The sequence below is a fragment of the Candida albicans genome, chromosome 7, assembly GCF_000182965.3.
Source record: "Candida albicans SC5314 chromosome 7, complete sequence".
Lineage (NCBI taxonomy): Eukaryota > Fungi > Ascomycota > Pichiomycetes > Serinales > Debaryomycetaceae > Candida > Candida albicans.
The window spans coordinates 770790-796183 of record NC_032095.1 but is presented as its reverse complement, the minus strand read 5'-3'; the positions used below and the strand labels follow the sequence as shown (position 1 = coordinate 796183).

The following is a 25394-nucleotide window of genomic DNA, read 5'->3' as shown; positions in this document are numbered from 1 at the left end:
TCTCGAGATTATTCTTTACAGAGAGTTTTTATGTGTGTTTAAGCGCTCGCTCAACATGTAAGGATTTCAACATTACAAACGTCTCTTTCTGTTTCATATGATAATTCCATTCTTCTTCTTACCAATGGCATAGATAACTTGCAATAAGTCTACTCACAGAATGTTCTACAATTAACATATCTACATTAAATGGTTATTTTTCTTTAATACTGACATTAGCAAATATGATGAAACTATATCAAATCATATCTTTATTTTGAGATCTATCTATTAGTTTAAAACTTCAAAAGGGTCTTAATCACAAATTCGTCAAAACACCAGTAACCACTCTATTAGTGCTAACTACCAAGATCCCCTATTATTTTATTGAAATTTCCCAATTACTAATTACAATCACTACCATGACAATAGTTACTACTGACGTTGATTTTTTTCGGGATATATCCAAACTTCCCTCCGAAATCATTGTCATAATTATTGGTTATTTGCCAAAATGTATGTTACCACAATTATTGTATTTTCAACCCATTCAAAAAGAAGTGGCTTTTATAATTTTATTAGATGTAAATATTACTGAAAGAAAAAGACACAAAGGAAGTGAAACACCCCATGTTGGCTACTCCGAATGTGACTGCAATCGGTTCAAAATTGAACTTAATAATTTGAAGAAAGGCATTGCTCAATGGAATGTATACCCGAGAGCAATTCATATGGACGACAAATTTGTATTTAGGGATGTTTTGGATACTTTCCCTAGGCTTTTAAAGGAAACTCTGAGTATTAATGGTACTCTTTCTCAGTGTGAAGGTATAAAAGCAGAAGCATTGCTCAATTTATTTTTCAATACTAATCTTAGGTTTGATTCTATGCAATTGAATGGTCTCTGGGACCCAGCTACATTACCCTCTGTTGCCACAAGCATTCGATTATTTCATACCACATTGAACAGTTATGTGATTCCTGGTGTAAAAAAGTTGGACATGGAAATGTATTCTAATACTAGGGAAAGTCAAACATATACTTTTTCACCTGACTTAGAAGACTTACGTATTGATTTCAACTTCACGATTCAAGTGACTTTGCCTCCAAATTTGCAAAAATTATGTATCACAACTTCATTGGATTCTGCGAATTTTGTGTCCCCAGAATTAGTCAGGTTAGAGTATTTACAGCTTCAGTTGAAAAATATTCAATCTTTTGATGAAACCGGAATAATTGCTCCTAATTTAAAAATTCTCGACTTAACAGGGTGTTTTAAAATGTCCAATTTCAATGGGTTGAAGCAGTTCCAAAGATTGAAGCGTCTTCGTTTGAAATATTGTGTTTATCCAGTTGGTTTATTTGAAGAATGTTCATTTAATGAGCTAGAAAGTTTTGAGTACATTGGAAAAGGCTTTCCAGTTTCGTGTGATGTCAGTTGTTCAAGGTTGACTATTCCTTCCAATTTGAAACTGTTACTGATCAAAAATATTGGAAATATGAATGTTGATTTGAGGACCCTAGTGTTTCCAGCAAAATTGACGCGATTAGAACTTGTGGACCTATCCTTTAATGATGGTTACTTTCATTTAGGAGAGAATTTGCAATATGTTCACATTGAGACATCCACACTTAGATTTGATAGCAGCTTCAAAATTCCTCATTTGGCTGGAGAATTAATATTAGAAGCTGATTATTTAAGTTTTGACAGCCCGGAATTTATGTATCATTTGCCGAATAGTCTAACGCGGTTGCAGTTGATTGCAAACAAACAGGGGAAAATGGGTCCTTTTATCCGAAAAATTAAATGGCCCTTGGTATTAGGTGATTTTGCTTTCAAAAATTTTAGTATAGATTATCACACATTGGAGTTGTTGAATTTAAAAGAATCCAGACTTGAAGTAATTTATATTCGTGGAGGTAATATCAAGAAGTTAAATGTAGATCTATTTCCAGTTAGTGTTAAAAATTTAACTTTAATGGAAATGGGAATCCATGAACTACCTGCTTCATTTAAAAGATTGAATAATTTACGACAGTTGTCACTAATGGGAAATCAATTGAGAAATGTAAATTCTGTCAAATTGCCAGTATTATCTTTGGAGGTTTTAAACGTACGTCAATGTAACCTTCGTTTGATATCACCATTTTTGGTTTCAATGCTTGAGGAGAAGAATCAGAACGCAAATCTAAGAGTAGAGGCTACAGGAAACTTGAATGTGAATATTATTGATGTGAGGAAAGTATTGAAAGCAATCAAAGGACTCTCATTAGAGCTCAACAGACTCAATGATTCTCTATTGAAAATATCTAATCATTCTTATCGTTTGGAAGCTGTATATCGTGATTTTGATCCTTATTTCGAAAAATCCAAATCTTCAGAAAATGAAGAGGTAGTCTCCGATTATGATTCAGACGATCTTTACAATGGAAGTGTGTTTTATCTGGATGAGGAATATAGTGATGATGAGGATGATAATAACAAGAGGAAAAAAAACTAATGACTGAATTTGATGTATTTTTCATTTGCAAGTATGGTTAGGATATTATTAGGAAGACCGTTATGTATTTATGGCATATAGACGTGTTGTGTGTTGTGATGGAAGAAGCTTTTATTTAGTTCCTTATTCTTGAAAGCTGCTGTTATAAACATTATAACACTAGTATTGGAGTACAAGGTATCTCTGTGTTAATTGATTATATTTTATGTAAGTTAAACAATACTGTGATTATTATATGACTATTTATAAATTAACTTAAAATTGATTTTAAATTTTCTAATTGTTTTAAAACGGCACTTTTAGCAGTACCACCAATAGCATCTCTTCTTTCCACACTAGCTTCAAAATCAAAAGTTTCCATAACGTCTTTTTCAAAACGAGAATCAATTTGTTGAAATTGTTCAAAAGATAATTGATCAATTCCAGATAATTTTTCTTCTTCAGCTTTTCTAACACATTCACCAGATATATGATGAGTTTCTCTAAATGGAACTCCTTTTCTAACTAAATAATCAGCTAAATCAGTAGCCAACATATCCATAGTTAAAGCTTTTTCCATATTTTGTTTATCAATCAGTAAAGTAGAAATCACACCAGTAGCAATTAAAATTGAATGTTCCACTGTAGTCAATGCATCAAATAATGGTTCTTTATCCTCTTGCATATCTTTATTATAAGTAGATGGAATAGATTTGATCGACATTAAAAATCCAGATAATTGACCAAATACTCTACCACTTTTCCCACGTAATAATTCTAATGAGTCAGGGTTTTTCTTTTGTGGCATCAATGAAGAACCAGTAGAATAAGCATCAGCTAATTTTATGAACCCAAATTCACCACTAGAATAAATAATTAGATCTTCTGAGAATCGAGAAATATGATTCATAAATAATGTACTCCAAAATAAACTTTCAACAACAAAATCACGATCTGAAACTGCAGTTAAAGAATTCCCAATGACACCATCAAATCCTAATCCTTTAGCTAAAAATTCACGATCAATACCATAAGGATGACCTGCTAAAGCACCAGATCCTAATGGAGATTGGTTAACACGAGTTATAATTTCTTGTAAACGTTTATAATCTTCGGTGAAATAAGTTGCATATGAACTTAACCAATGTGCCCATCTAATAGGTTGAGCTTTTTGTAAATGAGTATAACCAGGCATTAATACATCGATTTCTTTATGTGCCCGTTCAAGAATTGCCGTGATGAATTGATGTAAAATTTTACTTAAATTAAGTAATGATTCACGAACGAAAATTCTCATATCGGTAGCAACTTGATCATTTCTTGATCTACCAGTGTGAACTTTACCAGAAATGTTTTTCCCAATGATTTCTCCTAATCGACGTTCATTAGCAGTATGAATATCCTCATCACCTGCCTTAATAATGAATTTATTATCATGCCATTCTTGTCTGATTTGTTCTAATCCTTGATGAATCAAATGCAATTCTTCAGTGGTAATTAATCCTAATTTGTTTAATCCTTGTGTGTATACTTTAGTACCAGTTAAATCAGCATCATACATAACTTTATCATAAGGTAATGAAGCATTATATAAATCCATCAATGGATCAGTGGCACCGGTGAAACGACCACCCCATAATTTATTTTCACTAGGTTGTTTATCTTGTTGTTGTGACATTATTAATTGATTATTCTTGATAGCTGTTATGTAAAGAACAGAAGAAGAAAAGGAAGAAAAATTTTTCAAAGATAAAATTTTTTTTTTTTTGCCTTGTCAAGTTTTTAAATTGATTGTTGTTATTGTTGGGATGGCCAGCGCGGTTAATGACAAATTAACAAAATTCAATTACCTAATTGGTAAAAATGACTCAATCGTCAAAAGTACACGACCCAAAGTTAGTCATAAAATTTGGTTGTTCATATACGATTGTGGATTCATTTATACAAGGTGTCTTGTTATTTGAATATTAGAAATGACTGAATTATGTCGGTCAATATGTCATAAATTGAAATTTTGAAATTGTTGTTGTTAAAACTGTACAATAACTTTCTGTCCAATTATTTATTGAATAAAACCTTCAATCCTTCATTCTGGTTTATTTGAGACTACTCTTGAAAAATCTTACTAAAGGGGTCTTGTTTATTGTTGATTTGATATATTTCTAGTAGATATTACTATTAGGATCTTAATTTAGTTAGACCATTTTTCATTTTAATTTTAATAGTTTTTCGCAACAGCTTTTGTTGAAAAAATATTCATCCAAAAAGTGATTCCTATAAATCTTTAAATATGATACATCTAAGTATTAACCTCTCTACGAGGCAATCTCAATTTAAGAATACCATACCGATCTCAATCGATTATCAAAATGATTGTAAACTTGAGTTCAAAGAACAGCGTAGGTGAATATTAGTCTTCTAGTTCACGTAAAAAATGTACAACGATGACGTGATTCCTGTCTTTTTTTTTTCCCATTATTAGATAATACAAAAGGATTGATAATATCGGTTAGAAATACCAATTGTAGTTTTGCATGTATGAAAGGAACAAACGGAGTACCACATAGGATGTAAAGCATAGATTGCTACATTTCGCAACAAAACAATAATAACGAACTATCGAAAAATGTTGATAATTTTGCAGTAAAGAAAGCATCGATTCATTGTTTCAAAATTTCCAATTTTGAAAACATAAAGCACCAATATAAAGCCAACCGATCAGTATAAACATAAAGAGAAAAGAAAAAAGAAAAAAGAAAAGAAAAGCGAGGATTTCCAATTAATAAAACTATCAATTTAGGGGAAATTGAAATTTAGTTTATGTAATACGTAAGGAACATGAGGCGGATGTGAAACATATAATATATAAGGCTGCGCAAATCCAGGAACCTGAAGCGTTAAGAAAAGTTAAACATCTAAACGTCTAGAACAAATGATCCAATAGTCTAGAAAAAGAAAAGAAAAGAAAAGAAAAGAAAAGTTAACAATAACGTTTCAATTTAACCTGAAATTTGGTTGACCTGTTTGAATCAAAAATTTTTCAAGTATCCGTTTTTAATCAAATCAAATCAAATTAGTTTAGACATATTATTCTTCCTACATTGCGGTCGATTCAAAAAAATTAAATATATTACTACTACTACCACTATAACAACAACAATAATACGATACAAACATACCAGTATGTTACTCTTCATTAAAGCCAAACAAAGCAAAAACGAAACCCAAAAATGCCAACAAATTAAATTTACTGTAAATTTTCTTTAGCTTATTTTATTTTTGGTTTAAAAGTAAACTTATTCAAAGTGTTTCGAAACACTTGACTTGTTCTACTTCCTCCTCCGCCTCCTCCTCTTCTTGGTCTTCTATCATCACTAGTAGTACTACTTTTTCTTTTTCTACTTTCACCACCACCATATTCATATTCTCTCACATCATTAGTCTCATTCTCATTTTCATCACCGTAATTTAATTGATAATGATATTTTGCTATTAGTGATTTTGAAGTACCTGGCAATAAATCATTCTCAGTTTCAGAAACGCCATGATTATTATTATTATTGTTATTAGGCGTTTGACCAACGTTTAAGTTTAATTGTTCCATATAAAATGTTTTATCATCGTCATTAATTGTAGACAGATTATCGTTCATGTCTTTTTCCTCTTGTAAAAATTGATTCCAATTTATCATTTGTTTAGGAAAACTAGGATCATTGCTAGTTGGAGTTGAATTGGTTGGATTAGAACGAGATGATGTGATTGTTGTGTTGGTTGTTGAACTGAAACAAGGTATGGTTTCAAAAGAGTCTTGTATAATATTGGCATTGGCTGTTGCAGTCTTTGTTGTACCATTATTGGTGGTTGGAGCAGATAATGGTTCCCCATCTTGTAGTTGTTGTTCTTGGTTATCTTCTTCTTGATTAGTATTGTAGTATCGAGAATAGTCGATATTACCATTTCTCAATGGGATCCACAGACTTGGAAGTTTGGAAGGTATGGTGATTGATGTTTTTCTTGGTGTAGTGTTAGCAGCTGTAGCTGTGGTTGGTGCTGTAGATATTGATGAGTTTTGACTGTTACTAGTATTCCTATTGAGATCAACTGCTTTTGATCTTTTATGACATGAAGATGAAGAAGAAGTGGATATAGATGATAATGATGAAGTAGACGATGGAGAAGATTTTAGGGAATTAAAAGTCTCTGATGAGTTTAGTTGGTAATCGTTACCGTTATTAATAAGAATACTCATATTGTGATATTAAAGGAGTGAACTCTATGATATTAGGAAGATAATGATTTAAAGGATTGTGAAAGGAAGAAAATCACTGAATATAAATCAGTTTTAAATAGTTCTTGATAAATAAATAAGTTTCCAGAAAAGAATAAAGAGTAAATAAATAAATAAATTTTTTAAAAAAAGATCGACAAATCTATTGAATTATATAGTTTCAGAGATAATTCTCTATATATATATATGTATATAAGTATTAAATATCTTTATGGAGTAGTCTCGAGAAATGACAAAATAGGTAAATTAAAGCAAGTAGAGGTGCGGCAAGGGGCGGGGGGAGGAAAGAAGAAGCAGAGGAGGAGGATGGAGCGGCACGGCGGCAACGGAATCCAAATTCAAATCACAAAAATAAAAGAAAATCTAGAAGAAGGAAAGAGAACAAATTACACAAAACCCTAAAAGCAAAAGATGCAAAAAAAAGAAAGAAACAGTAAATGATGCACGACAACAACAACAACAACAACAACAATAGTCAATTTACTACAATAACAATTAGTTCAACTCTAAAACAACAAAGAATCAAAAATAGTTTGAGGAGCAATTCCTGTACAAATTAACTTGGAACGGTGGCTACAAATTACAATAGATATTAGTAATCGACAGTTGAAACAACTCCAATATAATATAGGACAGGTTATTCATTAATTAAAATGCTATTGTCATACATCGCTTGCTATCAACTAAAAGAACAAGAACAATACTAATAACAATAATGACAAATTCAATAAATCAACCACATCAAGAGAAATACGGGAAAATAAAATAAAAAGAGAAAAAAGAAAAAAGAAAAGATCATTTCAACAGTCTAATTCCAAAAAAGAAATGGAGAAAGAGTATTATTACATGGAACAATGAAGAAAGAAACACACACATATACACTTGTGGTGGTGGTGTAGAATTACGCATACATATAAAGTTAAAAATAATAAAAAGGAAAGAGGGAACCATTTACTTCTAGATTTCTTCAATTAGAGTTTCCGAGATTACAAGTACATGACTGCCTCATACTCTATTCAGTTCTCCTCTAGATTCAAATAGTTTGCAGGTCCAACAAGTATTGATATTATTAATACTGTAAGTGTCGGTGTTATTACATTCACAGCCACAATAATAAAAACTTATCAAGAACATCAAATCACAATAATTAATAATAATGAAAAATTTTTAATTTGAATACAATTTCTCCTAAAGAATTAATGATAAGATTAATTAGACTAAAACAAAAAAAAGACTATAAAAAAAAAACCAAATATAATATTAACTTTTGTATTAATGCATGATAATGTGTGTTAAATGATGCGTATACTGTGCCTTTATTTGTTTTTTGTTGGGTGCAGCCAGTAAAACACCCCAATAAAAATAAAATTACCCACGCTTTTGAATAATTAATTGATCGATATTCTAGAAGTGTTGGTGAAGTAATAATATTATAATCGACCCATAACTAACTCATATTACCCCTATCTTTCATTTAGATCTAGTTAATCCATTATTTTCATCAAATTAATTGACGTTCACATTGAAGGCAATAAAAGGATAAATGGCGGTCCCACTTCATTTTATTATTGTGTTTTATTTTGCCAGCAGATTATTATTTACTAGAAAAGATAACAAAATTATGAGACAATATTAAGGAAGGCTTTGATTTCTTTGTAATGACAACAAGCTTTATGATGAGAGGGATTTTAACTTCTAGGGTAACATTCTTCCTTTCTATGCGAGGTATTTGTTGTTTGTTCGATATGTCTCTGTTTCTTGTTATCAAATTTTTTATTTTGTCTCTTGCCTCTCTCGTCTACACGTTTTGTAACCTGCAACTTTACTCCAACTAAACTTGCATACTCGATGTAAATATGGGCTCATATCAGTACATACCATACAACACAATACTTTACGTATGGTTTAAATTATTTTAAAGTTGAAAAAAATGATCATGTAAGCGTTTCTGGCTTTGATTAAATCTACACAACTATTGTTTTAATATTACTGCTCCACTATTGTTAATTAGATCATGCATAGTCCAATTTGCGCACTCTTTGTTAAATTGTTAATCTATGAACTTTATTGATTTGTGGTGGTGGCCAAGTATTGTTGTTGTGGTGGGGTTGAAAATTAAAGATTTAGTCTAATCTGTATGATGAAACATACTAAATTGAGAACTAATCACTCAGTAGTAGTTCTTTACAGGAAGTTTAATCAATTTTCTCGCCCCCACTTTTCACTTTCTCTCCATTTATACTTTTTCGTATTATGCATCAAATGTGGGTTTCTATTGTATGTATGTAGTGGTTACCGTTAACACTCTTGATAAAGCATGACCATTACACATGTACACACGGAAAGTTTATATATCGTGGCGTATATTGCTCCACAATAAAAGTGAGTTGAAACTTTCAATTAAACTTTAGAATTCTTAGTGTTGCTCCCAAAAACATCCCACACACGCAGTAATTTCTTTTTCCTCAATTTACTTTGTAATAGACACCAGATATTGTTTTATTATATTAAGGAAATGTTATTATTGTTTATCTACACCCTAATATTGTTGTTTTACATTGGTGTCAAATGTAAGAGGTCTCTTCAGTAGGGTTATCTACAATAACCACAGAACAAAAAGCAAATATTACTTATTGTTCTTATTGTATTGAAAAATCTTTGTTCCTTTCAATTCCTGCAATATGTACATATTACATAGAATCGGTTTATATATATCAGGACTTTTACTAATAGTTGAAGCAAGACATGCCGAGGATGTTGTTTTCATATGGTAATAGTTAGAATACACTATATATTTGGCTTAGCCAGGGTAAGGCTTTATGATTGATAGATGCACTCTTTACATTTACTTGACTGGTTGTATAACAAGACATTTTGAAAACAATCACTTGAAATCACATCACACATTAAACTGTTTAAGTGAGCCTTATTGACTATTAAGGAGAGTTTGTTGGCCACATTAGAGTATTGCAATATGCTTGAGTGGACTATTAAAGGTGGCATATTTTATTGGCAATTGTACACGTCAATTACCAAAAATTAATGATGATGTGGTTGGTTGCAAAACAGTTGTAGAAGCAATACACACAGACAGCACATATACACACAACTCTTCTTTTATAAATATTCAAACTCTTTATCTACCTCTCTCTTTAATCTCATGCTTTTGGTTTTATTTACCATAGATCATTATCACAATAATATTATCAGATTGTGACTGGGCCAATACTATACGAACTCATGATGACTACAAAATTATCGCCAAAACAATTGTTGCTACAATTATCCGAAAAGTTGTCTTCAAGTAACGGGCGCGACCAACTAACTTATGATGAATTTGCTCAATTATATTACAAAGTTTTAACAATATTATCTAATCATGGTGATACTAATAAAGTGGCTGACGATGAGAACAATAAGTCGTCAATTGATTTGATCACTCCATTGTTAAATTTTATAAATTTAAATGTCAATTATGGACAAAAAGACACCACTGAGTTAATATACATTTTAGCCCGATTAATTTGGTATTATCTTCATTACCAGTCGTTGTTGAACGTGGATGTTTTGTTATCAGTATTTACTTCTTTACCGTATACTCAGTTTTGTCAAACAAATCACATTCTTCAATCTGATACCATTTTAAACTATGTTGATTATTTTATGCTATTCAGCTTTGACAATGACATCAGTAATAAAACAAATGAATATTTGAAACTCTATACTGGTTTTATTGTGTTTATTAATAGGTTTATTATCCAATTCCAATCTATTGTTGAAAATTGGTACAATAATGATATGAAAAATGTCAACAAATTATTATTGTTAATGAATGAATACCCTGATGGTAAAATTTGGATTAGTTTATTGTTCAAAATTTGGCAAAATAAACTAAATCAACCTACAACCACTATCAAAATAATGGAATATCTTAAACTGACAGACTCAACTTTGATTTCATATTATTTCCAAAAAAATTTACCCGATTCTAATGATTTACAAGAATTAAACCTTGATAGCAGTCTCAAATTTATTTTACAAATATTAGATCATTATCAAATGACTGATAATAATTTTGTGATTCCTTGGTTATTTAATTATAAGTTTATCAACAAATTACAATCATGTATTGGTATCATTCAAAATTCAACTAAATTTGACATCATAACCAAGTTTAATCTATTAAATTGCAAAGTATCATTTATCATGAGTTTGAATTATTTGAACTTTATAATTACACAACAGATTCTACAAAACAAGTTTAATGATAAATTGCCTGATTGTGCTGTTCAACATTTTAAATCGTTTCAATTACCTCCTTTATCTAAATCAAATGATTTTGTCATCAAAAATGAAAACAACGATATTAATAAGCCACCACAATTGGCTTCATTAGATAAAATTTTTACAATGATTGAACAGAATAATTGCTATCAAAGTTTGATTATGATTCAATTTCAAATATTGGTTTCGATTAACAAATTGATGCTTGATGAATGTAAATCAATTGAATATATCAACAATCAACAGCTTGTTAGTATTGCTGATAAGACGGAAAACATTGATCAAAAATCATTATCATATTTATTACAAGAGAAAATTGTCTTATCCTATCTTGAATTATCTATGGTCAGTTTGATCAGCCCATTGTTGATGATTAATAGATTTAATCAAAAAGCTTCAACTTCTTCGTCAACAAATAATGAAACCCAATTGGTTAAACATTTCCATTCAAACTTGATTTTCCAGATCTTTAATAAAATTTTAAATTTAAATTATAAATCATTACCCAAGAATAAAATTTGGATTTGTTTAATCAATATAATCAATGATATTTGTTATACAGATTTACGTTATATTGAATTGTTCATTGAGTTATTTGAATATCAATTATCCCATCAAATCAACACCCATAACAACAAACAAAGCAATACAGATAAAGAAAAGACAGATTATTTAAAAGATGATTTAATCAATAGTGGTTTGAAATTTTTTATTGAAACTTTCAAACCAAATCATACATGGAATGTTGCGTCTAGTGACAAGTCCAGCGATCAAGATAGTAGATCAAACCAACATCAACAACAGGGGCACGCAGAGGGTGGAAACACTCAGTTATACCAAATAAACCTTGATGATTACAAATTTCTTTATACTGGGGATAATTATAATAGGTTTAGCACGTCTAATGTTTATCCCATTCACAATAATTTCACCAATACTAATTCAATGCGAAGCAAGTAGATCGGAAACAAAGAACCCAAACATGATTAGCAATGTAGACCAATAACGTGCTACTAACATATATAGTGGTAGATTTTAGGAATTTAGATTCACAGAAGTCTGATCATAGTGTAATGTTGAAGAATCTGTAAGAACTTAGAAGAGTGATATATTCTATTCTGAATAAATGTAACACAAAATGGTAAATATTGTGCGAGAATAAAATTTGGAAACTTCAAATGCTCATCTCAATTTTGAAGACTTCCGTTAGAAAAAAAAAATTTACTACTAAATCATTCATATTCTTCAACAACTTTATAACCCAATTTCATATCTGTCAATCTACAGTTTTTATATATTAATAATAATAACTCATTCCATTAAACAACTTTTTTACTAGATATGGTTTTAAAATCAACAACTGCAGGGAATGTATCAGTATATCAAGTTTCTGGTACCAATGTTTCTCGATCATTACCTGATTGGATAGACAAGAAACGTAAACGAGCTCTTAAACATGATTTAGAATATCAAAATAGAATAGAATTAATTCAAGATTTTGAATTCAGTGAAGCATCAAATAAAATTAAAGTGACTAATGATGGACAATATTGTATGGCCACCGGGACTTATAAACCACAAATTCATGTTTATGAATTTGCCAATTTATCATTAAAATTTGATCGTCATACTAATGTGGAAAACATTGATTTTTTAATTTTAAGTAATGATTGGACTAAAAGTGTTCATTTACAATGTGATAGAAGTATTGAATTTCAAACTGCTGGTGGAGTACATTATCGTACTAGAATACCTAAATTTGGTCGATGTTTGACATATAATCCAATTAATTGTGATTTGATCGTTGGTAGTTCAAGTGATGAATTATATCGATTGAATTTAGATCAAGGAAGGTTTTTATCCCCATTGAAATTGGATATGACTGATGGTGGCAATATTGACAGTGGATGTAACGCCGTTGATATTAATTCTATGCATGGTTTAATAAGTGCTGGGTTAGATGATGGTACCGTTGAATTTTGGGATCCAAGATCAAAACAAAGAGCCGGGAAACTATTTGTTAGTGATCAATTAATTAATAGTACTAATAACACTGAACAAAGTTCTTGTGGTATTACATCACTTGCATTCCGACCTCAAGATGCATTAAATTTTGCTTGTGGGACAAGTAATGGACAAACATTATTATATGATTTACGTGCATCTGAACCCTATCAAATTAAAGATCAAGGATATGGGTATGATATTAAAAAAATCATTTGGTGTCAAGATTCATTAAAACCAGAAATGATTTTAACTAGTGATAAAAGAATTGTGAAAATTTGGGATCATACTAATGGTAAATCATTTGCCTCCATGGAACCGACCGTTGATATCAATGATATTTGTCATATTCCTCAATCAGGAATGTTTTTCATGGCTAACGAAGGGATGCCCATGCATACTTATTATATCCCTAATTTGGGTTCAGCACCTAATTGGTGTTCATTCTTGGATAATGTTACTGAAGAATTGGAGGAAAAACCTTCAGATTCAATTTATTCTAACTTTAAATTTATTACTCGTGATGAAGTGGTGAAATTGAATTTGACTCATTTGATTGGATCCAAAGTTTTACGTTCTTATATGCATGGGTTTTTCATTAATACTGAATTATATGATAAAGTCAATTTAATCAGTAATCCCAATTCAATTTATGATCAACGTAAACGTGAAATTGCTAACAAAATCAATGAAGAAAGAAAATCAAGAATTCTTACTAGTTCCAATGGTAATGACTTACCAACGAAAATTAAAGTCAATAAAGATTTGGTCAATAAATTACAAACTAAATTTGCTGAAAATGGTACTCCTGATGGTAATGCCAATGGTGCCACCGATTATGTTGAATCAATTGTTAATGATGATCGTTTTAGAGAAATGTTTGAAAACCCTGATTTTGAAATTGATGAAGAATCTCATGAATATAAACAATTGAATCCGGTTAAATCAACCAAAGATATAACCACCACCAATACTGGTACTACTAATTCAAGAGGAAGAGGATTGACTGCAGCTGAAGAGTCAGATGAAGAAAGATTGAACATGAAAGATTCACACCACACTGGATTAGATTCAGATGAATCAGATGAAGAATCAGATTCTGAATCTGAAGAACAATCTGAAGATGAAGCTAAATCAGCCGAAACTAGAGAAAGAGTCGGTAAGGAATTGAATAAAATACGTCAATCAAAACAAAAACAACAACAGCAAGATTCAAAGAAATTCCAAAATGAAATGAAAATCTTATCTCAACAATCATCTTCATCTTCATCATCCTTGGCAAATACCGAGAAGGCATCAGTATCATTTGGCTCTCAAGTAAACAAATTAAACAAAATTTCTAAACAGAACAAAAATAATAATAGTATTAGTAATGCTAAAGATGCTAGATTACGTCGACATGCTCGTGGTGAAGCTGAATTGACATTTGTGCCCCAAAAATCAAAATCAAAATCAACTAAACTGAAATTTAATAACAACCACAGTGATGATGAAAAGCTGGATAGTGGTAAGACTAAAGATAGTGGTAGAACTAAACAGAGATTTGAAGGTCGTAGAATAGCATCCAAGAATAAGTTTAGAGGTATGTAAAATTATAGATACATGTTTACGGCATAAATAGGAGTAATACAACATTTATAAGTGGTAACGAATGCTGAAAAACACACCTCAGACCACAAGTCTTGTTATTTATCATTCAAATTGTAAAATAACTATCATTTTAGTAGACTCAACCATACTCAATGGATTTGACATTGGTCGTGTATATGATAACAAAAATGTTTATAGTGAGCCCGAATTTTTTGTTGCACATCTCATAATCATCCATCAAACAGTTTCTAGAATAGATACATCTCCAATAACAAGCATCTACTTCTGTGATCGATGTCACGAAATAAAGAAAAGGCTCAATCGAGTTTAAATAGATTTTATCAATCACAATCATCAGCACCAATCAATTATCATTATCATCAACGACCGAAAAACATTCATTCAATCACTCAATTATCACAAGCAGAAGGTTGGCGACGATCAATAATTGGAGAAATTTCTAAACAATTGACGGAAATCAATGATTTTGAAATATCAGATATTAAAGTCCGAGAATTGAATGATCAATTGAATGAATTATTTAATGAGAAAAGACGATGGGAATATCATATACGAGATAAATTACATGGTAATGATTATATTCGACATAATGGTAATACTAAGAATGATTTGATAAATACTGGTATTAGAGTGAATAATCTGGATAAAGGGAAATATTATCGATATTTTGGTAGAGCTAAAGATTTACCGGAAGTGAAGTTGATGATTGAAGAGAATAAGAAAAATAGGAAAAATCATAAACGTGATGATATTGATGACCTGGATCAAAGCAAAAGACGAAGAAAAGTAGATCAATATAAGAGTACGGACAATCTGATAGATATGAATTATTATGGATTTTATGATGAAGAAGAGGATGAATATTTAGATGATAGTGAGGCTCAACTAGGCGATCCTTTGGTGGTATATGAAGAGAAGAGAACTAAAGAATTGAATGATGCAGAAATACAACAACAGGATACCGAAAACCTTGAACAAATTCGAATGAGTTTCAATGATATACCTACAAATGAAGTTGTGACTAAATGGTTAGTAAACAAACGACGTGAACAATTATTAAGTAAATTTCGTTAAATATAGCCCCTCTCCATTGACCATCTCTTATTTAAATAAAGAATCAAATTTCTCATCATTATCAACTATTGTAACACCATTATCAATAAATAGTTTATCTGTGTCATTAATTTTCTCTGGATAAACCGATTCACAATAATTTTTCAAAACAAATGTTTTAAATCCATTTTTAGCACTATCAATAGCTGAACTTAAAACACAGAAATCATAAGCTAACCCTACAAAAACAACATTTTCAATGTCATATTCATGTAAAAGATCAATCAATTCAGTATGATGTAACCCCCAACAATCTTGGAAACATGAATAATATTCACGATCAGGTAGATACCCCTTTTTCACTATTTTGCATGGGGCAGTATTATTATCATCTTGTTTTGTTAATTTTTCAAATTGATTAGCAAACAGGGGTTCCAACTGAGCTCCCTTGGTGCCTTGTACACAATGATCTGGCCAAACAATTTGATTCATAACAATTGGTTGATTCGTTTTCGGGTCAAGTTTCTTTTCTGGGTGAATGAATTCAATTTCAGTAAATGGTGCAACATTTTCATGTTGAGAGGCAAATGAAGTATGATTTGGTGGATGCCAATCTTGTGTTGCAACAATTAAGGACCAATCAAATTTGGAATGATTATCTTGTGATGGTAATAATTGGTTGATTTTGGGTATAACTGATCGACCATTTTTAATGGCCAATGATCCATTAGGCGGTAAGAAATCCTCTTGTAGATCAACTACTATTAATGCTGTTTTCTTCATAGTTATTGTTTGCTTTTAGTATAAGAGATTGTTAGTGATAATGGCGTATGGTTAGGAGTGGAAGGTTTTATATATTTTCTCTATTCATCGTTACGTGCTTTTTTTTGTGTTGTTCCGGAGTTGTTGTATAGTCGTGGCATTCGACTCAATTAAAGAACAGATTGCATTACCAATTTAATTTAAAGTAGTTGGTCCATTAAGCTAACACCTTAGCGTAAATTAGTAATGTCTGACTTAAATGATGATATAACCCGTTCTAAATCTGTGTAGGCAATGGTGCTTGATGAATTTGATTTAAGTATGTGACTTAGTGAACTTGTAGTATCTTTTAGATTTGGACCATAGGCTTTAAATGTAATCTCTACGGTTAAATCTTATAGAACAGAATAAACGTTTAATTTCCCATAATTAAAATATATAACTATATAAAATATTTGACATTTCTTATTCCTTTTATGCCAAACTCTTAATTTGTGTACTATCTGCATATGTCTTGAATTTTGAATAAACAATTTAAATGCACGAAAACACATGTCGTGCAGAGTCGCACAAATACCAATCATTGGAAAGATTTGTTGCTACTCTACGACAGGAGTCTCCCCGTTAGCACCACCAAGAAATTAACCAACCAGTGAAGTTATGCAAAATGTTATTCTCGTGATTCTAAAACAATTGCCTTGTCCTAAGGGATACCCCCTAATACGACATCTGCTGATGTCTACATACTTGACAGATTATTCGGTAAGATTAACTACAAACACACTCAAACCAAAAAAAAACTATAACTATCAATACAAAGCAAAAGAGTCTAGAATCTAATTCTATCTATTTAAGTCTAATACCACCTAGCTCCCAAAAACTAACAATTGACTTGAACAACTTCTTCAATCAATTCAAATGATTTCTTCTTGTCGTAATCATTCACATCCACGGTCACTTGCTTTTTAGATATAACCATAGCTGATAATTTCCCATTTCTATCACAACGGGAATCTAACCCTTTGGTGAATTTTTTAATTTTCAATCCTCTACCAGCATCATGACCGTAATAGACAATATAATCAGCCGGGTATTCACCATTTTTCGAATTATAAATTTTCGACCAACTTTTACTATTAGGTATAGTTGGATCTGCTGTCGTTTCATTATAAAATGGCCCAATTAATGATCTCATCTCAAGATTATCAATTGGATCTTGTTGATCTAATGGTAAATCTGGTCTAATACCAGCATGAACGGCAATTCCTTGACTATAATCGGCGCCATCACCAACTTTATTCTTTTTCTTTCCTTTAGGATTTGGCACATATCCCAATTTTTTAATTATCGAGCAATTATTGATATATTTAACATGATGGGGTTCGAGTTTTTTAGCCAATAAGAATTCCGGGTCATCATTAAATGAATCTTTAACGGCTATTGGCTGACTCTCAGATGATGAGAAATTTGGTTGGTCTAATCCATGGAATGTGGCATAATTTTGTAAAATATAATATTCATGGTTACCCAATACACAATCAATATTATTATTAATCAAATAATCTAATGTTTTAAATGAATCGGGACCTTTACTTATAAAATCACCTAAAACAATTAAATGATCTTTATGTTTATTATAATTTATTTTCGTCAATAATTTTCTAAATTCAATATAATGACCATGAATATCACCAATCAAGATTATTCTATCCACCATTTTCTTATCATTAGCCTCGCTGTTTTCCTTGTTAGATGATGGGACTAATGTAACGGGTATATCGGATATATTTTCAATAGGTTTTAAAGCAACTGCTTCAGGAATGAAATAATCCGGTAGGAAAACCGTAAAGAAATATAAGGCCAATAAAGTTATCAATCCAATTATTGTAAATAAAGTATATTTGGTAGTCTTACTCATCGAGAATGAATCCTCGTATTCTTCGTATTGTTGTTCGTGATCGTAATATCCCAGTACCTCACTATCATCTTCCCTGGTAGTGCTCTTATACTTTTTATAGCTCTTCTTCAATGGTGTAGTCTCCCTCATCGATATAGATATAGATGTTGGTGATGACTAGTTGCAGGAATTGAAAACGTGTTTTCGTTTTATCTATTTATATTCTTTAAAGAGATGTAAGTGTTAATTTTTTTTCTTGGTCACAACAAAACACAAAAATATTTTAGACGAAAATTTGATGTAAAACGTGCAAGTTTTTGCAGTTAAATGAAATAGAATCTATTAACGAAGGATGATGAAAGAAGGTAACAGTATTATTGAAAAATAAGTTGAAGTTGATTGGTTGGTTTAACAATTAGCACCATATTCTGGCTTCTACTTCAAGAAAATACTTAAAAATGGCTGGTAATGACCAAAGAGGTTGCATTTTTTCCAAGATATAAGAAAACTTGAATAATTAAACTTTCTCTTGTTTTTAAATTTTCATAAATAATAAATGTAACAAATATTGATATACAGAGAAACCTATTTAACCTCCACCAACACCTTCTGGTCTTTCAACTTCTTTTTGAATAACCAAATCTTTTCGTAACAACTCTCTCAATTCATCTCCAATAATCTCACCATTATTGGAGTTTTCACTACTACCTGTACCAGTAGCATTTCCATTTCTATATGGATCATCGTGACGTAAAGCATTTAAACTAGTATCACGATCAATGATATCCAACATTCGTTTAAACTTCAAAAACAACAATTCACTTCTAATCAAAAGTGGATTCAAATGCAATTTCATACTCAAATCATTCATATATTTCAACACTTCATCAAATTGTTTTAAATTTTGAATTATAATTCTTTCATTATCACTCAATATACTCAAAGCAAAAAATAAATGAAATTGTGAAGAATAATAATCTGTCCATAAAATTTCCCATAAAGTTAACACTTGATCCCAATGTAATTCTCGTTTAAACCAAACTAACAACATCCTGAAAAAGAAAAATAAATCATTTGATTGACACATTTCTAAATGTTTATATAATTTAGGCAACATGAATTGTAATAATTTATTCAATGTATTCATTTGTTTTTTCATTCCAGTTTGATCTCGAACAAAATTACGTTCCATACGTTCCATGAAATTGGCAAATGCCCAAAACACCAATACTTCATCTTGAATAATCACATATAATGGTGATAACAAATCAGTCATGCCCTGAACGTACCCTAAATTCTCATTATACTCATTAAATGTTAACAAAATTTCTCTCATGGTGTATAAATGTGGATTTCTAATATTGGAAACATCAAATTCATCATCAATATCTTCCTCATCTGGAGTCTCTGGTGTTGATTCCCTTGTTTGGGTGGTATCGCTATTTGTTCCATTATCAGTGGTGTTGGTGGCGGCAGTTGTTTCTGTTGTCGAACCATCGCTATTTTCCTTTCTCTTTTTCGGATTCTTAAATAAATCTAAATTACGATCAGTCCGATTAATATCTTTTTCAATACGGAATTTTTGATCTTTCCAGAATTCAGTGTTTCTTTTCACATCATCATTTACCCATTTCAATTTAAGTTCTTCGTATCGAGTTTCATATGATTTTCGTAAAGCTTCACGTTCATCTTCACTTGAATCCCATGGGAAAACCCCTAACAAGAACAACCACGCTTCTTTACGTACATCTTGATTTAATCCACCATGGAATATCCGACTTTTCACTTCATCAACAGTAATTAATAATCTTCCACTAAAATCGAAAAACCCTTGCCATTCTTGTACCGTAATTTCGTTTCTTCTAGTGGTTTTATTAATTTCTTCTTGTGTCAACATTTCCGTTGAATTTAATTCTCGATTGATTTTATTAAACAATTTATCATCCAACATGTAAGCACCTTGACTCTGTTCTGCTTCTTCTTTCACTTGTTGTGCCCATTTTGCCAAATAAATTCTTGCTGAATCAAACTCATCGCCAATCTTAATCACTTCAGGTTGCTGTAACACTAAATCTTTGATTGGTTTAGGAGCATTATCTTCAATTATATCCAATACTTGATTCTTAGTTTTGGCAGACAATGTAGCTACTGTTGATAAAACCTTCCATTTAGCAGTATTGAAAAATTTGGCGACATCAGGTAATTTAAATGGTTCTTGAGATGGTTCTGGTACTTTTTGTTTTTCCTTAAAGGGGGCAAAATTCCGTAAATCATTTGATTCAGGATTGACTAGATACACCGATAGTTCAATCGTTGAACGTTGAACATTGATTAATTGTTGTAATACTTTCAAAAAATCTAATCCACCCCAATATAATTCTCCATCATTACCAAATGGATCAAATCTTTGATTCTGTAATTTTTGAGATTTTAAACTCAGCGGACTTTCATTATCATGGAAAAACAATATTGGTAGTTTTTCCCCATCTTGAAGATTTAATACGATTGATCCATACCAATATCCATGCGATGGAGTTCTAAATTGAATTGAATAAATAAATGACAATTGAACATTAAATGCATAACCAGTTAATACCGATTGACTAGGTTTAGAAACAATTCTTGAAGTTGACGCCTTGTTTTGTTTATGATGATCATGATTAATATTATTGACTGAACCTAAATTCAAATCTAAATCTTCAACATCAACTTGTTGATAAATTTTCAATTCTTCAGTGGATAATTGTGATTCTGGGACATACGATAATAATATTTCTAAATTTGTTGCTCTTGGTGGTCTTGAAAGTGTTAAAAACCCAGCAATATTATCTTTTTTGGATGGTGATGGATGTAAACATACTTTTGATTTGACATATAATAATTCTACTTCATTCAGCAGCAAAGTTCTTTTAGTAGGCATTTGGATTGCTAATGTTGGTTGTTTCCTGTAACTGTATAATTTCAATAATAACTATCAACCAAGGGAGTTTTCAATTATACTTATATAGTTCAATAAGACAAGATAATAAAGAAATTCGACAATTTTATTAAAGATCAATATAGTTGCCACTTATTAGTATATATTTTGTTGGTTGATTTAATTTGTTGGCTGTGGGAATATTAATTGCATCATGACCTGCTTATGTAATCAAGGAGAGATTCGTATCTATTCACCAACTAGCAATTAAATCTCGTAGGTTAGCTGCACATGCAACTACATTATCACATTTTAAGAATGAATTCTAATCAATCTTCAAATTGATATCTCAACCTTTCTTATTTTGATGAGGTAATACGGGGTTTTGATTGGTTTGTAGAATGGTAATGCAATATTTATCTGCAAACAGTTACAAATCATCAACATTTCAAAACTTCTAACAGTACTAAATCAAATATCAATAGAATTATAACAAGTATACAAATAGAATTTACATATATTATATTTATAAAGGGTAACAAATAATCAAATAAAATAAAAAACAATATTAAAAACTCACAATCAAATAATCTAAAATAATAAGAATAAAACTAAACAAGAAAACAAATCAACATAAAATAAAATAAAGTAAAGTAAAGTAAAATAACTGTGAGAAATAAAAGCCTTAAAAACCAATGTCCACAAACGAACGTAACAAAATCTGTATCTAAATTAATCTATTCATCTCTCTACCATCCCCTTAAATTACCAATGCTGATACTTCTGAATTAGCAATCTTTAAATTTGGTTTTTTAATACTACTACTTATACTTGTAGCAGGTGAATGATCTTTTGAGTTATTAACCTTACTGCTTCTTCTAGTGGTTTCACTATCTTCAGCATCTTCTGGTTCTTCAGCGATTGACAGTTCCATTATCATTGAACTGGATTTCACGGTAGGATTGGCGTTAGTGGTAGCAAGTAATTGGTTGATTGGGCTCTCATTATCATTATAATTTGCTAAAGTAAATGTCTTTGGTGATTTAACCAACTTGTTGTCAATATCTTGAGCCAAATCAGCCAAGTTTTTAATTGATTTCAGTGATCGGAAAGTTGGAATCACTTTTGAGATATCTTTCATATTGAAAAATAACTTTTTGATCTCAAATTTAACCAATTTCGTCAACTCATCATCTTGGTAAGATGTATCATTACTTTTAGCTCCAGCACTGCTTGCTCTATCAGTGGTTGCTAAAGTTTCACCAATAGTTTCATAATCTTCTTCACCTTCATCATCATCATCAACATCTTCATTTTCTAAAGATGTATCATATTGTTGTTGTCTATCTTGCTCTTCTAAATCAAATCTCAATTGTAACCCAAACCCAAGAATAATCAAATAATTCTTATATTTTTTCATTTCCAAATTATAGTCATTGATCTTGGTGTCATAATTAGACAAGATTTTGCTATGATTTGAACAATTGAAATGACATTTAGGTAAATTGATCAAAAACTTCTGCCTCATTTCAGTGAATTCGTTATACAATTTCTTCAATTGGTTATAATAGTTTGAAGTTTTAACAAATTGTCTCATCATACCCAAATGATTGGTTTCTTCACTATTAACAATATAGTTGGACAAATATACCCCCTTGACGACGGGTTCATATTTCATTATGTTTCTGGACTTTTTAAATGACTCGCGATGAGCAATAATATAGTCCAAATTGGTCCATCCATATTCTAATGAGCTTACACTTTCTTCCAATGTTGGAATAGCAGTTATTTTGGCAGCCCAGAAGTTACAAGTATTTATAAACTCCAAAGCAACCTCTTTGGTACCAGCCTCAAATATAAATTTTTTGGGTTGACGTTTCGAAGTTTTGGGGAATGTTAATGACCATAAAACTTTACCTTGAGAAGTTGTCTTTTCTAAATCAGCATAAGTAGAGCATAAATTGTAGGTACCAATCTTGGCAGCGTTTTTCAACCAATTACCATCGCCAACAATGTCATCGTCATCGGGTTCAGTTTGTTGTTGTTGGTGGCCATTTCTCTTCTTGAACTTTTTGATAACTTTTGGATCAAATGAGTACAATGACAATTCTCCTTTACTTATAACCACAAAATTTTCAGTAAATTTGTGATTGTTCATGTTAGAAGTAGAAGAACTGGAATTAGCTGGTCTACTGAAAAATGACAAGAACTTGCCGTGATTAGCTGGTGTAGATGATGCCGAGGGATTAGAGTTGCCATCTATTTCATCAACTGAATCATTGTTTAAAATTTTCAATTTCAACAACCCTTCTTTCAAATACGGTGATCCTTGCAATTCTAAGGTTAAATCATATTTATCCTGATAATCATCAACATTGAAATCCTCCATTTGTTGGTTGAAACGTTGGGAGTCCGATTCATCATGCATTGGCAAATTCATAGTATCAAATGACAACACCGAAATCATATCATCATCATTGTGGCTAGAATCCTTTGATATAACAGACTGACGTGAAGAGCGTTTATTTAAACTCTTCATTTGATCGTATGAAGGACGATTCTTCAATTGTGGTACAGCTGAAGCTTGAGAATACAACGACGGATTGCCATTTTTATACATTGAGGATTTTTCTGATTGGAATTGTTGCTGACGTTGGTGTCCAACCAAAGCCCTTGCCATACCAACTCTTTGTACTGGCAGGCGATTTGGATTCTGGGCTGTTGCATTGAAATTCGATATCTCTGATGTGGTGGTGGTGTATCTCTTCATTGCCAAAGATGATCTACGATTAGTGGTATCAGTAGACCATATTGAGGAAGCTGACTGCTGACGTGTCAAAACAGCACCATCTTCATTATTTGACTCATTAGCTGGTGTAATTGGACTATTTGTGCTAGCATTAGTCGTTTCTGTTGCTGCTGAATCTTGACTGGCCTTGGACAACCTATTGCCAAGAGTATTGTTGTGATGGCCATGGTCATTATGATGGTGGTGGTGGTGATGATGATTGTGATGACTGTGATGATGTTGAGATTGACTAATTGATGAAGAGCCAGCTTCATCAGCAGTTTTCAAATGCAATTCATTCTTAGATAAATCCTCATAAAAATTTGACAATTCATTTTCAATAGCAATTTTTTGCTTCACACTCAAAGACTTCAGCAATTTTTCATTTTGTTGGACAAATGTAGTAAAAGTATTTCTAATGAAATCAGATTGACTGATACGAGACTTTTTGTTCAATTCCAGATTGTGTAATGCCGTATTTAACAATATTAAAGAATATATGATGATATAAATTTGTTCAAAATTCTTGGTGCAAAACACATTCTTGGGATGTTGCTTCAAATATGATTTGGTGAATGACGACAAAATACGGTCAATTTCTTGAGATTCTCCTTTCAAATATAACTTCGAGCAAAGCATTCTTGTGGACTTTAAAAGGTTTGGTGGCCATGTAAATAAATTCATGTAGTAATTTCTAATTTTAGTGGAGTCACGATCACCAGCTGCTAAAAATTGAGTGTACTCTTGAGGCTTGATCGAAACAAATTCTTCATCAAACAATCTCTTAGCAATTAATCTGTATTCAGTATCATCCTCGCTTGGTGATTCACTGCCATTTTTAGCTTCTTTATTAGCTGATTCTGTTTTTTGAGAATTTGTATTCGTTACAGATGATGGTTCTCCCTTGGATGAAGTGCTAGTCCCTTTGTCTTCAGTTTTGTGTTCATCACGATTTGGTGTTATTGGCAAAGGTTTATCATCTTTAGGAGGGTGGTGTTTTATTTTATTTGAGGTACTAATTGGAGGTGGTTTAGTCATATTTATTGAAGACTCCGGAGTGGTGGAGTTGACAACAGATGATTCTGTTATATTGCTTACCGCAGAAACCATTGAATCAACCGAATCGGTACTTGTGAGATATAATTGTGAAGCGAACAGCAACTTGACTGATTTATTGATTAATTATAGACTTGAAACTGTTATGATAAGGAAGTGGAAAATTATCGACAACACAGTACAAGATATGTGAAAAAAAGGAAAATGTTTTCTGTCACTTAAAGATTTCAATAAAAAGTTTCCAATGAATGATATTTATTATTGATGTTTTTTTT

General features: G+C 31.2%; 10 protein-coding genes across 10 annotated transcripts, besides 1 other annotated feature; 4 read left to right on the top strand and 6 right to left on the bottom strand. All coding sequences in view use genetic code 12, as the record gives it.

Annotated features, from left to right (window-relative positions):
* Window positions 1-401: 401 nt before the first annotated feature.
* CAALFM_C703580CA (uncharacterized protein) lies at window positions 402-2480 on the top strand (the record flags this gene model as incomplete). Its single annotated transcript, XM_707050.1, has 1 exon — window positions 402-2480. One exon carries the CDS (start codon window positions 402-404, stop codon window positions 2478-2480), a length of 2079 nt encoding a protein of 692 aa, XP_712143.1.
* A 250-nt stretch (window positions 2481-2730) lies between these two features.
* Window positions 2731-4137, bottom strand: ARG4 (argininosuccinate lyase; the record flags this gene model as incomplete). Its single annotated transcript, XM_707049.1, has 1 exon — window positions 2731-4137. One exon carries the CDS (start codon window positions 4135-4137, stop codon window positions 2731-2733), a length of 1407 nt encoding a protein of 468 aa, XP_712142.1.
* A 1590-nt stretch (window positions 4138-5727) lies between these two features.
* CAALFM_C703560WA (uncharacterized protein) lies at window positions 5728-6708 on the bottom strand (the record flags this gene model as incomplete). Its single annotated transcript, XM_707048.1, has 1 exon — window positions 5728-6708. One exon carries the CDS (start codon window positions 6706-6708, stop codon window positions 5728-5730), a length of 981 nt encoding a protein of 326 aa, XP_712141.1.
* A 3279-nt stretch (window positions 6709-9987) lies between these two features.
* CAALFM_C703550CA (uncharacterized protein) lies at window positions 9988-11991 on the top strand (the record flags this gene model as incomplete). The annotated part of the gene is made up of 1 exon (XM_707047.1): window positions 9988-11991. The coding sequence occupies one exon, from the start codon at window positions 9988-9990 to the stop codon at window positions 11989-11991; it is 2004 nt and encodes a 667-aa protein (XP_712140.1).
* A 381-nt stretch (window positions 11992-12372) lies between these two features.
* On the top strand, window positions 12373-14625 carry ENP2 (ribosome biosynthesis protein; the record flags this gene model as incomplete). Its single annotated transcript, XM_707046.1, has 1 exon — window positions 12373-14625. The coding sequence occupies one exon, from the start codon at window positions 12373-12375 to the stop codon at window positions 14623-14625; it is 2253 nt and encodes a 750-aa protein (XP_712139.1).
* Window positions 14626-14919: 294 nt separating this feature from the next.
* On the top strand, window positions 14920-15720 carry ISY1 (Isy1p; the record flags this gene model as incomplete). Its single annotated transcript, XM_707045.1, has 1 exon — window positions 14920-15720. The coding sequence occupies one exon, from the start codon at window positions 14920-14922 to the stop codon at window positions 15718-15720; it is 801 nt and encodes a 266-aa protein (XP_712138.1).
* A 27-nt stretch (window positions 15721-15747) lies between these two features.
* PNC1 (nicotinamidase) lies at window positions 15748-16482 on the bottom strand (the record flags this gene model as incomplete). The annotated part of the gene is made up of 1 exon (XM_707044.2): window positions 15748-16482. One exon carries the CDS (start codon window positions 16480-16482, stop codon window positions 15748-15750), a length of 735 nt encoding a protein of 244 aa, XP_712137.2.
* A 121-nt stretch (window positions 16483-16603) lies between these two features.
* Window positions 16604-17073: a long terminal repeat ((psi-7b) Solo copy of the long terminal repeat (LTR) associated with the transposon Tca9; about 470 bp long, 30 copies per genome).
* A 268-nt stretch (window positions 17074-17341) lies between these two features.
* On the bottom strand, window positions 17342-18508 carry CAALFM_C703500WA (putative serine/threonine-protein phosphatase; the record flags this gene model as incomplete). Its single annotated transcript, XM_707066.2, has 1 exon — window positions 17342-18508. The coding sequence occupies one exon, from the start codon at window positions 18506-18508 to the stop codon at window positions 17342-17344; it is 1167 nt and encodes a 388-aa protein (XP_712159.1).
* Window positions 18509-18947: 439 nt separating this feature from the next.
* GYP7 (Gyp7p) lies at window positions 18948-21278 on the bottom strand (the record flags this gene model as incomplete). The annotated part of the gene is made up of 1 exon (XM_707065.2): window positions 18948-21278. The coding sequence occupies one exon, from the start codon at window positions 21276-21278 to the stop codon at window positions 18948-18950; it is 2331 nt and encodes a 776-aa protein (XP_712158.2).
* Window positions 21279-22035: 757 nt separating this feature from the next.
* CAALFM_C703480WA (Arf family guanine nucleotide exchange factor) lies at window positions 22036-25173 on the bottom strand (the record flags this gene model as incomplete). Its single annotated transcript, XM_707064.2, has 1 exon — window positions 22036-25173. One exon carries the CDS (start codon window positions 25171-25173, stop codon window positions 22036-22038), a length of 3138 nt encoding a protein of 1045 aa, XP_712157.2.
* Between the last annotated feature and the right edge of the window lie 221 nt (window positions 25174-25394).